We start from the raw sequence: 15,871 nt of genomic DNA on the forward strand, positions 1-15,871 counted from the left end.
AAGTAGGTCTTCTACGCTTAGAGTTACTAGGGTGGATAGCAAGGTTGCAAGGAGACTGCTAGGCTCTTGCCTTCCCCTAAGGCTAGCACTCCTGGGCCATGCATTCTATTTGCCCTGGTAAGTCCCCCTTTGGCCTTGCTGCTGAGTTGCCCCTTGTGGCAAGGATACACTTTTAGTTTGTGGTTTTGTGGGTGAGATTGGTGTGTTCACGCTAGAAAAATCATCCATTGGATCTTCTAGTATGGGTTCAGCATCCTTGAGGTGCTCCTGGGCATCCTTGACCCACTCCTTGACTTTGGCTATAGCTTCGAGTTGCTGTTTGGGATGGAGATATTCCCCTACCTTGGCACTCCCTAGCTCAGCTGTCTTCGCGGCTGAGGTCTCTACCTCTGCATCCGTGACTTTCTTTCCTGTCCACTAACGTCGTGGCTTCCTCGGTTTTAAGGGTTATCTTTGCGTCTATTCTCTTTTTCCTTCTCCTTCGGCTTTTCTTTCCTATTGAGGCTATGTCAAGGTTACTTGGCCCAGGCAAGGAGATATCTACCTGCCTTATTTGAGCTCGCATCATAACCTGTAGTGGGATAGGTGTGTCCTCACTATCAAAGGTTTCCACTCCAAACAACCCCAGAGGTATTGACGGTACGTTGGCAGAGCTAGCTGATGGTTTCCACCTAGGACAATCAAGAAACAGGTAAGTGATCCCACATTATGTGTATCGGAGATCCACTTTGTCCTTGTTAGCCTATTCCTTCTTTGGGCAACGTGATGAAATGTGGCCTGGATGGCCGCAGGTCCAGCATCGGATCTTGGCTTGGCCCTCCAAAGCCTCTGCCTCTTCCTCTACCTAATGCCATCACAGGCACCGGTCGATAGTCCATTAGGACTGGGTTTCCCTCCTCGTCATAGGATATGTACGGGTTGACATATGTCTCCTCTTCACTAGGCTCTTCCACACAGTGAATTGGAGCATCGCTCACGGTGGGTGGGTTACAAAAGGCCCTGGTGGTCTTGGTGTACCTGTTGGGTTCATCTCCAGCCTAGGTACGGCAGGTCTTGAGTCATTTGGTGCAGGGAGTGCCAATTGGGCTCCCCTCCCAAAGAAATTGGGTGGTCTATTATCTAAGTACGGAGGATTGTACTGCTGTGCGTATGGGAATCTCCTCGACATCCTGCAATGCAATGCATCATGCCCGAATCTACCACAATTTGAGCATGGCCTAGATCTAGGATCTTGGCATTCAGCTGGGAGGTGATTGCCGCCACAGTATATACACTGTACATTTGATCGCGCAGGCTTCCTTATCAGTTCCTATAGTCGTGCAATCTCTGTTCTCATCTCCGCCATCTCCTGGCCATAGTCCATACTCTTTTCCTTTTCTTGCACACTAGCAATTGCTTTTTCTCCCGAAAAAGTTGATCTCTTTGGATCCCTCTGATTTGCACTTTCTCGGTTGGTAGTCCTCATGCTTCGTTCCCTAAGCTGATCATCTACACGTATTGCCTCTTCGAAAACTCTAGTTAGCACATCTCGTTGCAAGGTAGAGTTACTGGCCAAAGCCTTGTAGAGCTCCTCACTTCAAATTCCGTTCATGAATACTGTAGACACTACCCTCTCAGTAGGTCATTCATTGGTAGGGATCCTTTTGAAGAGGCTACGCACATGAGCAACGTAGTCCCTGACGTCTTCCTTCTCCCTTTGGCTGATATTCATCAACCAGACGATGAGGTTGTTAGAATACCCTGCCTCCGAGAATCTCTTGATGAAGAGGCCCTTAAGGCGAGCAAAGTTTGTATGTTCTACGTCATCGAGGCTAGAATACTAGATTCTCCCCTTATCGCCTAAGCATAGGCCAAAAGCTTGAGAGCGTTGCGCAAGGTCAGTAAGACCGTTTGCTTCGCATACTTGCTCGAACTACTCCATGAAGCTGTATGGGTCACTGCTAGGCTCATACTTCGCTAGCTATTTTTCTACGATAGGGATTCTAGCCTGCCATTTAGCCCCTTGCGTGACTCCCAATCCCGAGAGTAGTGCAGTGGCTAGGGCTGAAGCACTCTACTCAACGGACGTATTGTCCATGAGTCGCTTGGCTACAAGTTCGCTCAATGTCATGTCAGCCTCTGCTGCCCATTCCCTCTCTTCATTCAGTCCAAATTTGGCTGTCCCAGCTAGGTCTAGCACCCTTCTAGCCTCGTACATATCTACGTCTTGATGTAGCTTTCTAGCCCTTTGCTCGTGGTTGTAGGAAATTATGCCTTCTAGCGCTCTCCTGATTACTCTTCTCTCTTCTTCGAGGCTTGCTACCACTTCTTCTACAGGTCTGCGTTGGATCACGGTCCTAGTAAGTAAATCGTAGCCATGGACTAGTTCCTGTACTGAGACTGGGAATTCTCCTAGGTCTAGCCGATCCTCTCCTCGGTCGCCTCTTGATCCTGACATTGTTTCTGCCTCCAATTCCACAAGGCCGTCGATCAGTATGAGTAGTTCTGGCAGTGCCTGATCCTCTATGTTGTCGTCTTCTGGATCCTCGCGTCCACTTAACGTCCTCGTGGGTCCTAACCCTGTTTGTCTGCTAAGTCTTGGGATTCACTCCTATTGGTGGGTTCCTTGAATGATAATGTTCAAGTGCATTCCTTGTTATTACAACCAATCCTCAAATTATGTACACTCACTGTGGTGTCTGTGCGTTCGGTGCGAAATCAGGCTTTCTGCTCTTTCAGTGCACAACCAATGTGGCCTACTGTGTGTGCGGGATTACGGCACTAAGTGCGATGTCAATGCTACCTTCAGCTCTTGGCCACTGGGTATGAGGTCAGCACACGACTGCCTGGTTAAAATCTGGGTCTTTGCTGCGTCTCTCAGGTATGTGGGGGTCTGATGTCTGGTCTGCTGTTGCGACTAGGCTGCGACAACACACTCTGCTAGGTTTTCTAGCCACACGGCCAAGTTTTCTATGATTTTCTCGCACCTACAGGGTTGCACTAGTGTCGGCAACGCAGGTCTGGGCTTAAATCATTAAAATAATGTCAAAAATGCATTCGACCAAAATTAGCCCGAATCGCAGGGTCCTAGAATCGACGTTCGAACCGCCAAAGTTCGAATGTCTCATTCGGCCGGAAGACCGGCCGAAGCCTGAATGGCGAAGTCCGAGGGCTGAAGCCCGAATGGCCAGGTTCGAGCGAATCGATTCCGCCGTTTGAACACCGAATGGCCGAATCCTGAATTCGAAGGAGCCGAACCGCCGAAGCCCGAATGATAAGGTCCAAATGGCTAGACTGCCCGAAGGCCGAACTCCGAAGCCCGAAGGCCTTCGTTCAGGCAGTTGAAGCCCGAAGCCCGAACGGCACGTGGCCGAATGCCCAAAGGCCGAACGCCGAACCCTAGGTTTGGGGCAGCCAACTGCCCATTCTAGGGTTCGGACATTCGAACACGTCGGGGTCGGCGCACTTTCAACAATGAGAATGGTGATGAATCTAGTGTTATGTTGATGATTAGCTATTCTAGGCTGTTAAATACACACAAGGGCATGCCGAGGAAGAGATTTGTATACCTGTAGCACCCCGTAAGTGTGATCGAAGGGCGTCCGCTCCTCTCCTGTGCCTGTAGCTCTCTCTCTCTCTCTTGCTCTCTCTCAACTAAGTCAAAATGCAAATGAGCTCTTCTTTCCTTACCCCAGCCTTACATAGCATTGCCCAACCACTCTCTAACCTTAGCCTTTTCCCGTTGCGATTTCCCCCTTAAAAAACACGATTTTTGCCTTTTTTTTCTTATTGCAACTAGATTAACAACAGCAAAAACCCTACCATTTCAGTTTCGAATCTTAATTCTATCCTACCTAATGCTAACAAAAAATCGCAAAACCAAGCATGGGTTGTATTCATCTACTCAAGCACTCATCAGAAAACTCAAAATATTTACTTGTTCCAACGATTAAACCTCCTAAATCTCCTATCTATCTCAAGCACCATTTCGAGCAAAGGCCCTACTCCTATGCTCGATTTGATGTGCGCGGTGCTCAAGGCTTGATTCCCTCAGTCTCGGCAACGGAACCAAAATGAAGGGGAGCTACAAGCTCTACCCCAAGACCTATCGACCGCTTATTGATCAAGCGTTTCAAGCCGAGCGGCCATGGGTACCTCTCGCATAGCCGACGCACCATGCCTACCTTACGAGTGTAGTGAGCTTACCTTGATGCTCGATCGAGTACCCTCCTCTCTCTTGCACACCGGTACCTCCATGATTCTTGTGGCAAGCTCAAACAGTCTCAATCCCTCTCCCATGAGCTCCATCCTCCATAGCCACGCGCGAGACAAGGGAAGTGAAGAGAAGAGAAGAAGATGGAGAGAGGAGATGGAGAGCTTCTTCTCCACGATCCCTCACTCTCACACACTCACTCCCTCACCCTCTCACACACTCACTCCCTCACCCTCTCACACTCCCTCACTCCCTTTCTCAAGCAGAAGCAAGAAGGCAAGAAACAAGAGAATAAGAAGAATAAGCTTTAGCCACACATAAGAATAAGCTTCTCATTCACTTTTGAACTATATATACATGCCCTCCCTTCTTTGGGCAATCATCCCCTTTTTTACATGGTCGACCATTGGCCTAATCCCATTTCTTATTTTCCACCATTCTAATTTATCATATTCCCAACTAATGAATACAATTTGCACAAGAGCGAGCCTGGCACTCTTTAACAAGGATTCGGGAGCGCTTACACATTTAATGGTGCGCTTTTTTATTCTTTTTCTTTCTCGGGGTAACACTGAGACTTTTTGGGGATCGTGCCCGAACATTTAAATTTTCCAGGGTCTGGTTACCGGTCACGGCACCTTTTCCTTCTTTTATCATGCGCCTTTTTTGCTATTTTCTTTTTTCCATTTTCCCGCTCCTCTGCTCCATTTTTCCACTCCTCTGTGCTGCGGTAAACACGGTAAACACTCCCTTTTTCATGCAAGTTATCATAGCATCTCTAATTTTTCATCATAGACAAACTTTAGATAGGTTGAAAATTCAAGGGCATCTTTCAAAACACTCCATAAACTATTGAATGTTTTGAAAACTAAAGATAGTGAAGCTATTTATTTTTAAGGAGTTTAGGATTAATCCAACTCTTTTTACAAGAGAATGACAAGTTCGTTTAAATCGTTACATCTATGAGGAAGTGACGAGTAATTCCGACTCATAAAGCTATTGTTTTAGGTTGCTTTCACCGAAATAATTATTGTAAAGAAGGTTATCTTGACATTCCCTCAAAGTACGGAAGTTGGATGTATTTGTTGAGCCCCCATCTTACAATACCATTGATGTATTTGAATTTCATGGATAAGACTTCGGTAAGACTCTATCTATGATGTGACACCTCAAGCTATTGGTAAATAAATTGAATAAAAGGTATTTGGACATCTCACATGATTTTCCAAGCACATATGTAAGATTTCACGCTACAACAATGATAGATATTCAAGCAATAGAGAAATGAAGAAAACCTATGAAGTTTGTGCTATGGTGGTACTTAGGATGGATAAGTTAAATATTATCATTTTGCTTTGAGATATACTTGCACCTATATCCTTGGGGTATTGCTCCTCTCTAGAACATGTCAATTTGTTCTTCTTCCTTGATATTTGCACAAAATAGACATTTAAATCAAATTTCATGTCTTTGACGGACATTAACTCCCTTTGCTTCCATTGCTACTCTAAATTAATATAACCCTAATACATTTCAAAAGATAATAAAGCAATGAGTAAGTAACACATATAATCCATTCAAATGCTCCATTTCACGAAAAAAATGTTTATTCAAAAATACTTTCTTGAGGTAATAGAATGCATTGTACATTATCAAGTTTGAATGTATTCTAAAAAAATAGACATACAATGCAGATGGTACATACAAAAAATTTGATTGTGAACATAAAAAACAACGATCACAAAGGAACTAAAATTAATCAAGCCAAGAAGCTAAATTGCACATTCCAAAAACTCACGAGTTAGCTATTACAAGATATTCAAGGGATCAAGCATACCTACTCAAAAATTTGATGTGAGTTTTTACAATTGTCTTTGTTTCCATCAATCTATGACTCCTAGTAATTTGCCATAATATGGCCCCAACATTCTCTTTTTAACAACTCACTCTTACCATATCTTGACATAAGTCTACAACACTTGCTTGAACTAGAATTCACTTTCACAAGTCTACTTTTCTCTATAAACATTAGAATTAATTTAAAGTTGCATGTGTAAGAGTTTTTATTAATGCTTAGTGACTGTGATGCTCAACCATCATCATAACAAGAAGCCTCAAAAAGTAATATGTGATACAAATGCAATTTCCACATTCATAGCTATTGTACTATGAAAGATCCACTCGCATGTATGGTGTATAATTGATAATTCAATAACTTGAAACCTTGAAAATACTTTATTATACAAATGGAGATGTGTTGAACAACTTGTTAAATACAATAAATATGATAATATGAAAGCCCATGCTTGATAAAATAAAGAGAGGGATACCAACGAGGTCTTGCCATAGTAGCTTGGAATGGGTTGAGTTATTAGGGTGTGTGAGTTCAAAGCTTATCCCCCATATCCCTAGCCACATAATATAATATATCTCTTGAGCATCTAAAATAAAGAAAGGGATACCTTTGGATGCCTTATAGCAATTACATGACCACGGTTGCTATAGATTGCTTGTTGAAGGTTAAGCACTGTCTTGGGAAATTTTGAAGAGTAATGAGATCAACACATTGATATGATGGAAAAATGATTATGTAAAACAATCTTTTTTTTTCGTAGTGGGCAATTGTATTAGTAATCACATGAGAACTACAAGAGTCACCATAGTTGAGTAGAAGAGGTGGTCATATGCCAAGGAACTAAAATCCTCCTTAGAGAGAAAAACAGTGTGCTAAAGAAAATCCAACTCTGACAATGAAGAAGATGACAGCATTTCACGTGACCTAATTGTGCCAACCCCCTCAAAATCTTAGAAAATAAAATACTATTTTCATATGTGGCTATGCCAAAGTAGGATATTTTGCCTCGTCGAAAACCCAATCTAATGGATGGAGGGAAGGTCCCACCATAGCCCTCCAAACGTCGGACTGCATGTGTGTGTGTCTATGTAAGAAGACAATAATGCTAGGTATAAACAAAATTTGTCATGGCTAAAAGAATAATAAATTTTAAGCTTTCAAAATTAGTGAATAAAACCACTTGTATGTCAAACCTAAATACAAGATTGGGGTTTGAAGGGAAGTAATACTTTTGAGTCATTTGAAGAGCTTTCCAAGGCCATACAGCAGCTCAAAGCCAGAAGAGTTATTTCCATGGGAAGCTCTTTGAGTGCGCAATTTCCTCAGCTTACTTCTGAGAACCTGCACGAACGGCAAAGTGAAAAGACAAAACCATTTGTTTGAAAGGAGAAGGTCCACGTCCAAAGGCAATCTTACGTATTGTGCTCGGAAAAGAATCGTTTGTTCACTTTCACAAAGCGTACAAGCTATTTTAGCTTTAGCACTTCGCTTTTGCTTTCCTTTGGCCGTGTTCCCATCACGATCCGTGCCATAGTCCTGCCGACATCCGTCACAAATGCCTTTAACTCTTGTTTGTTTAAAAAATTGGACTATGGCTTTATCAGTTTTAAGTCCTGAATTATTATTATTTTTTTTAATCTCTCTCTCTCTCTCCCCCTCTCTCCTTTTCCCGAAGAAGTTTGAATTAATGTATAGAAATATTTACATCAGGCCTTCTAGCCAACCAAGCACAATCATAGGGTTTTCGACATACATCAGGCCTTCAGGCCAACCCAACCAGACAAATGGCAAGAGCTTTCACGAAGCCAAAAGCCTAACAAAATAACACAATGCATGAACAAAAACTCTCTACAAAGCTACCAAGCAACAATCCACAAGAATAAAGGAAGGGGAGCATCAAGATGGTACAACAAGGGTGGAGCCAAACATTATCCATGCATGGAGCAGCCACCTCTTCAACAATGAGACCACCTGAAATCATAGAAGAAATCTGCCATAATAGCAAACCTCATACTCTTCTTTCATGGCCATAGATACTTGAGGCCAAATCAAATACAAAGGCATTTCTAGTCCTGTAGATGTGCCAAAGAGCAGTCCATCGCATTAAGTGAAAGAGGCAAGGATAATGAGACAGCAACCTGGACCAGGAAGGCACCTTGCCAAGGACCCAAGAATGGACCAACATTCTTTGACCTATCAGCGAGGTCCACACATTGGAAATGAAGATCCGAACCTATTTGGCAACTGGCCAAGAAATAAAAAGATGAGCTGGTGCCTCATCACAAGTAGTACAAAGGATGCATCTGCCCTGGTATGTCTTTCGGGCCCGCAGCACATTGCATGTGGGGAAGACCCCAAATGAGAAGCCTCCAAAGAAAGACTCCCCTGCCCCCAAACCAAGCGGACTCAAAGACAGGTAGAAAATAACACATGGAGCCAAAAGGCTACAGAAAACACAGGGCTCCAATAACAAAAGACAGGGATCACAAAGCAAGCGAAAGTGGGGTAGTACAAATGATATCCATCCACAAATCAACCACCCCTATGAGGATCTCATGAGAAAAACTATGGGACTAACTTGACACAAACAATCCTCAAACATGGCCCACATGACCGTGGATACCTAAGGCCAAATCAAAAATGAATGTATTGCATGTCCAAATATGTGGAGTCAACGTTAACCAATATTCAATGTGTTTATTGCCTTGGTAATCACTTGCCATTGCAATGTCCCAAATCTAGAACTAGTGTTTGTTCCAATTGCGGAAATTTATGATGCAACCATCCATCATACCCCAAGAAGGCTTCCCTATCCTAATGCTTATCCTTGAACCTTTACCAACGCAATAGAGGACTTTCCTAAGGGAGAGCTACCCCTCCAAAACCTAGGCATATCAACCCATCGAGAATCCCACATCAGCCTATATCGACTATAGCCCATCCACCAAGTGATGTACCTACAACTACCTTGAAGAACTACTAGGGGATGAAACCTACATGAACATTTATGTTGCTTACGATGTCAAGGAGAACACAATCATTATGGACTATCCACCAAGTCCAATGATGGAGTTGGGAAGAGATTGGAGACAAGGCATAAAACAACAAAGAGAATGGATGGCCTATTGGCACTACAAACAGGTCACTTCACAATGCAATATCACTAAAAGTAGGACTCAAATAGAGACAACAAAGCATAGTAGGCATGCCTTAAATGCTACAATACTCATCTTTTTACAAATTACCCCAAGTAGAATGCATCAAATAGCAAGGCAATCATGTCTTCTATCGCCTTGAGTCTTTTCAGAGTTGAGCACTACATGGGCCAATATTCTCTTTCAATCCGAGTTGATGTCATGGCCACATCTTCTCTAGCTCCTTGCCCTTTTTCTTTAGCTTCTACTTGGCCTGTTGTTATTGAATATTTGATTGTATTGTGCTTGAAGGCGTTCTCTATTCACCCTATTAGTGTTCTTGTCTCAAGTATTGCATTGAGTGACATTCTTCTTGTGAGCAAAACAATGGTAGCATTAAACCACTCGTTGAATTTCTCTTTGAGATTCATTGCAAGGTCTGCCATCTTGCTAGATTCTTCTTGGTCTACGGAATTTTATTATTAAATTGATCAAGGATGGCTAGAGGGTTTCTTCAAGAAGGTGTTCCCCTTGGGAAGACACCATTATGGCTTATGCCTTCAAGTGATCGAAAGTTAAGTCTACTTTGGGTGAAAAGATGTGCGCCTTCTTAGCCCTCATTGGCTCAAAAGGCCATTGCACTTCACCTACAAGATTTCATCTTTCACATCCCTCTTGTCCTAAGTTACTTGCAAGTGTCTCCTTGCTTTTTAAGAGCAATTGATGAATGGGGTTCTTGCCTCTCCTTGACAGGTTTCCAATCTTTCTTCTAAGCCTCTAAGACTCAATTCTTTGCTTGTCCCTAAGTATTCCTTTTTATTACAATGTAATCTACATAGGTGATTAGGCAGATATACTTTTTGGATATTATTAGGTGTCTGAAGGTTCTTCTCACTAGTTGGATTTGATGTCTTTTGAGAATCGTGTGCCTAATCTACATAGGTGATTAGGCAGATATACTTTTTGGATTTTATTAGTTGACTGAAGGTTTTTTTCATTAGTTGGATTTGATGTCTTTTGAGAATCGTGTACCTTTTGGTGGCTACTCTTAAATGACTAGTTTGATCCACCCTAACCATAGACAATTTGATTATAACAAAGTCTCCTCAATCTGCATGAGTTTCCGTGAAAAACTCTTGATAGTGAAGGAATTTTACAATTCTACCAATGCTGCTTGCTGACTAGAGTTGTTCCAACATATTTGGAGTCTAGACATGAATATTATGACTAGATGAAGGCGCATAATTTTTCATATCCAAATGTGGAGATGTTAACATTAGCATTCACGATTGTCATGCCTTGTCATCTCCTGTCTATGAGCCTCACTTTGAGTCAAACAAGGACTTTAGGACCTCTGACCTGTTTGTCACCTATTTTTACAGAGGAGGTAGCTCATTCTAGAGCACCAATTTATTGCCTTTCAGTGCACTTTCTCCTTCAATCGGGATTTTGTGTGCATTTGTCGGGTAATTTCTACATACAACAGTCTACCTCACCTGCCAGACATTGTCCACCTTTTCCAAGATTTTTTTGTGAGATTTTCTGGCATTTTATTAGCATTAAATTGTTGGGTATCTCACACGCCTTACTTACGCCTACGCTCATATGGGAGTGTGCGGGTGATCACTAGGACATTGGGGCACTTTTTACTCTCGGTAGGAGAGGTTTTTTCCCCCAGATTATGTGTACTATTTTGTATGTGCTTGTGGTGCACACTTACGGGCACTTACTGTGTTCGGGTGTGAACAGCCCCTTATAACCCTAAGGTATAAGGGTTATCATTTGTACTTTCAGCTAACACTCTATTCAGTACTATTGCATTGGGTATCGTGCTCAACTCTGTCTCTCACTCTCACACTGTCTACTGCACTTCAGCTGCACCTCGATCCTCTCCCATCTGACATTTGGTATCAGAGCTCAGCTCTGAACTCAGCTTCTGCAGCACACGCCAGTCCTGCTCCAGCGTCAGACGTCACCTCAGCACAGGTACAACCTGTCGTCAGTTCTGTTAGCAGTGAGGCGCTGTTCCACAGAGCTGCCTCAGCACAGTACAAGTCGTCGCCAGCCTCCACCAGTACCCTGTCCGTCAGCAGCTCGCGAGCAGCACCAGGTCCACGTCAAAGTTAGTCTCGTCACGTCAGCTGCAGGCGCTGACGTATGCCAGCGCGCTGTCCAACAGTGCAGTCCTCGTCAGCCCAGGCGCCACCTAAGTCGTCTGTTAGCCCATACGACTTCCGTCAGACCACCGTCAGTCCACCCGTCACACGCGACTGACCTGCGCCCGCCCGTCAACGTCACGTGCAGCCCGCAAGTCTGACATCAGCCCGTCCTGCCCGCCGTTTTGACCACGCGCAGCCAGCTCGTCTGACGACCACGTCAGCCTGTCCTGCGCCAAACTGCCCGCCGACCAGCACACGCCAGTCTGCTCCACGTCAGGTAAAATTTTCAACAAATTTTTTTAATTTCAGCCCAGAACACAGTTCTGGAAGCGGAGGTTCACACGCGGCAAGCATAGAACAAGTGGGGGGATAAATTTCATGCAAATTTCTAGACTGGATCGTCAGAAATTTTGGGGCTTTTGTGTATTTGGAGGACAGATGCATTTAAACTGCTGATACAGTCACAGACCGACTGTTTTTGACAGAGATTTTGGCAAAATTTTGGGGATTTATTCATAACAGTGTTGCACTGCACTGTTTGCACATTGGGAAACGTGCTGTGTCTGTCTGTGACACATTGAATGCACATTTTGGGGCTTTTGTAACAGACATTTGTGACAGAAATTTTGGGCAGAAAATTTTGGGGCTTTTGATGTTTTAGTGCTGCTGAGCACTAATTGCACCTTGGGAAGCGTGCATCAGTGACAGTTTTTTGTGACAGAGTACCCTTTGCACATTAATTGCAGACTTGTGTTTGCTGCAATTTCTGGAAATTTGCAGATTTCCAGCCCGTACTGCATTGACATTGCTCTATTGCCTTTTGGGAAATAATGGCAAATCAGGGAGGAGATGTATTCACCTATGTGTCCAAGGAAGACCGATTGGATGGGAACAATTATTCCCTTTGGTCTTTTATGATGAAGAATGTATTAGTGGCAAAAAATTTGTGGGATTATGTCAGTGGAGAGGAAGCACGACCGGGAGTTGTGGCTCCCGCTACTCCTCCTCCAGGAGGACGTGCAAGAGGGCAACCTCAGCCCCCTCCACCTCAGCCCGCTCAGCCACTTCCCCCAAGAACTGCAGCTCAGAAAGCTTGGGATACACGGGATGCACAGGCTATGTCGCTGATTGCATTGGCAGTTCAGCGTTCTATCATTCCTCATATTCGTTCAGCAGCTTCTTCACAAGAAGCTTGGTTGACATTGGAGCAGATGTTTGCAGGAAAGAATGAGACTCGCATCTCTTTCTTGAAGAAAGAGCTAGAGACTCTAAAGATGAATGAGGGTGATTCTATGCAGGATCATCTCAACAAAATTCAGGACTTGCGGGAGCAACTCATGAATGTGGATGAGTACTACTCAGATGCGCAGCTGATTTCTACGACATTGAATTCACTGCCTCCCTCTTACTTGGCTTTTCATACTGCCTTGAACCTCACTATGAGGATTTCGAAAGAGCCCATCACTTTCATTCAGCTTGTCAGTTTGCTTCTAGAGGAGGAGCAAACTAGACGGAACAGTGGTGTGGATGGTATAGCCTCTGAGCAGGCTTTTATGTCAAGGCAGAAGGGTAAAAACAGCCAAGGGAAAAATGCTTCGCAGAGTTCTGGTAGTAGTAGCACTTCACAGACAAGTCAGAAACAGGGGGGCACGCAAGCCAAGAAAGGAAAATGCCATTACTGCAAGAAGCCTGGCCACTATATCACTGAGTGCAGGAAACGCATCGCCAAAGAGAAGAAGAAGGAGTCAGGGATGTCTGTTTCTGCAGCTCCTTCCACTGCTAGCGAGTCCGCGTCCTTTGTTGCAGCCAGGGACTATTGTTTTTACACTTGCAGTTATGATGTCTCTTGGGCTGATAGAGCATTTAGCTCTACAGAGGATGCTGACACTTGGTTCTTTGACAGTGGTGCTTCACGGCATATCACATCTCGTAGAGATTTGTTTGCTTCTCTTGGTGCACCTCCCGTTGGGAAGTCTGTTCAGTGTGCTAATAATGCATCATACCCTGTTCGTGGTATTGGGGAGATTCAGCTTACAGCCATTGATGGCTCTATTCTCCGCCTACAGGATGCTTTGTATGTGCCTGACATTAAGAAGAATCTGCTTTCCATTTCTTCTATGGCACGTTGTGGTTTGCAGGTCACCTTTGATGATGACCGTTGCATGGTCCGTGACAAGGAACACATGACATTGGTCTTGACAGGTTCTCTGTGTCATGGGTTATATGAGTTGGATGCTCTTTCGGTAGATCAGTCTGCATATTTGACATCCACTCTTACTCCTGCTATGTTAGAGGCAGAGTTATGGCATGCTCGTTTGGGGCATGTAAACTATGGCAGCTTGATGCTATTACAGCGTACTCAGATGTTGGATGGATTACCTCTCTTGGAGAGACCTCCTGAGCATTTATGCGAGGGTTGCATTTTGGGAAAAATGCATCGTTACTCTTTTCCCCGTGATGTTGCTTTTAGAGCAACAGCCAGATTGCAGCTTGTGCATTCGGATGTTTGTGGGCCCATGCAGACACAGTCATTGGGTGGTTGTTACTATTTTGTAACATTTATTGATGACTTTACACGTTTGTGCTGGGTCTATTGCTTGAAAAAGAAGTCAGAAGTGTATGATGCATTTTTGGCTTTCAGTGCACTTGTGGAAACTCAGTCTGGTTGCAAGATTAAGACTCTCCGTTCGGACCGAGGGGGGGAATACATGTCCTCTATGCTGAATTCTTATTTGCAGCAGAAGGGCATTATCCATCAGTACACTACTGCATATACTCCACAGCAGAATGGGGTAGCAGAGAGGAAAAATCGGTCACTCATGGAGATGGCCAGATGTATGCTGAAGGCAAAGAGTTTGCCTCATAGTTTTTGGATGGAAGCCGTCATGTGCGCTTGCCACATTTTGAACAGATGCCCTACCAAGGCCTTGAAAACCGTCACACCTTTTGAGGCTTGGCACAGCCGCAAACCTTCTGTTGGCCACTTCCGTACTTTTGGGTGTCTTGCATATGCCCATATTCCACAGGTACTTCGAAAGAAGTTGGACAACAAGGCTGTAAAATGCATCTTTATGGGATATAGCAGCGAAAGCAAAGGCTACAGACTCTATGATCCCGTGACCAAGAAGGTTTTTGTCAGCAGGGATGTTGTATTTGATGAAAAATCAGAATTATCCTTGGCTGGTTTTGATACATATCAGGCTGCCCGTGATGTCTTTGAAGGGCTGCTGCCCATCACATTTGGTGATTCAGCTGGTACTTCAGCAAATGAACCTAATGTTCAGCCAGCTGCTCCTATGGAACATGCAGTAAATCAGCACATTGCTGAAACTGAAATTCAGCAGGAACTTGTACACAGTCAGGAAGCAAGACAGGTGCCTAGATGGTACACGCAGACTATGAGAGATAGTCATTTGGAAACACCCTTGGCTGGTCGTACTCGAAGGCAAACTCGACTGCATGATTCAGCACATTCCATGGAGTTTGTTATGGCAGCATGTACTCATGATAATGAGGAGCCTGAATGTTTTGAGGATGCAGGACATAGTGTGCATTGGATGGCAGCCATGCAAGCTGAATTGGATTCTATTCATAAGAATCATACTTGGGATTTGGTGTCTTTGCCAGTTGGCAAGCGTGCCATTGGTACGAAATGGGTCTACAAATTGAAAAGGAATGCAGATGGATCCATAGATAAGTACAAGGCACGGCTGGTAGCTAAAGGCTACGCACAGAAAAAGGGCATTGACTATGAGGAGACCTTTGCTCCTACCTCCCGTATGACGACCATTCGGTCTATGATTGCCTTGGCTGCACATTTTGGTTGGAAAGTGCATCAGCTGGATATAAAGACTGCATTCTTACATGGGGAACTTCAGGAAGAAGTGTATGTACAGCAGCCCATTGGTTTTGCAGTTGAAGGCTCAGAAAATTTAGTATGCAAGCTGAAAAAAGCTCTATATGGTTTGAAACAAGCTCCACGAGCTTGGTACGCAAAGATAGATGCTTTCTTGCTTAGTCAGGGGTTTGTAAACAGCCCATCTGAGTCTACCCTTTATGTACATAAAGAAGGGGGATCCATGCTGATTTTGTGTCTATATGTAGATGACCTTTTGCTCACTGGAACACATGCTGATCAGATTTCAGCATTCAAAAATAATTTACAGCAAACGTTTGACATGTCTGACTTGGGTATTTTGCACTATTACTTGGGCATCCAGTTTGTACATGATGCTAGAGGCATTGGATTATGTCAGTCAAGGTACATTGGGCAACTTCTTGAGAAGTTTGGCTTACAGGATTGCAAGCCAGTTTGTACACCCATGGAACCTGGGCTCAAACTGTCATTACATGATGACAGTGATTTGTTTGATATCCATACTTATGCTCCAGCAGTGGGATGTCTCATCTATCTATGCCACACTCGGCCAGACATACAGTTTGCCGTTTCAGTTTTGAGCAGGTACATGCATCAGCCTCGTATGTCGCATTGGCAAGCTGTGAAGCGTGTGTTTCGTTACTTGCAGGGTAC

The 15,871-nt window shown here is 44.0% G+C and overlaps 1 protein-coding gene across 5 annotated transcripts in view; it reads right to left on the bottom strand.

The window, feature by feature from the left end:
* Nucleotides 1–6,442: 6,442 nt before the first annotated feature.
* LOC148013566 (Rubisco methyltransferase family protein) overlaps nucleotides 6,443–15,871 on the bottom strand; it is a 170,257-nt gene continuing 160,828 nt past the window's right edge. The window contains exons 10-12 of one of the 5 annotated variants that reach the window (XM_087667663.1): nucleotides 7,464–7,583; nucleotides 7,277–7,388; nucleotides 6,443–7,131 (exon numbers count right to left, since the gene is read on the bottom strand). In XM_087667663.1, coding sequence (XP_087523789.1) covers nucleotides 7,284–7,388; nucleotides 7,464–7,583 — 225 coding nt within the window. In that variant the 3' untranslated portion in view covers nucleotides 6,443–7,131; nucleotides 7,277–7,283. The remainder of the gene's footprint in view (nucleotides 7,132–7,276; nucleotides 7,389–7,463; nucleotides 7,584–15,871) is intronic. The other 4 variants (XM_087667662.1, XM_087667661.1, XM_087667659.1 and 1 more) reach the window with 4 other exon arrangements.

This window comes from Lygodium microphyllum, chromosome 26 (assembly GCF_053477565.2).
Source record: "Lygodium microphyllum isolate KBCC chromosome 26, Lygodium_microphyllum_v1.1.10, whole genome shotgun sequence".
Taxonomy (NCBI): domain Eukaryota; kingdom Viridiplantae; phylum Streptophyta; class Polypodiopsida; order Schizaeales; family Lygodiaceae; genus Lygodium; species Lygodium microphyllum.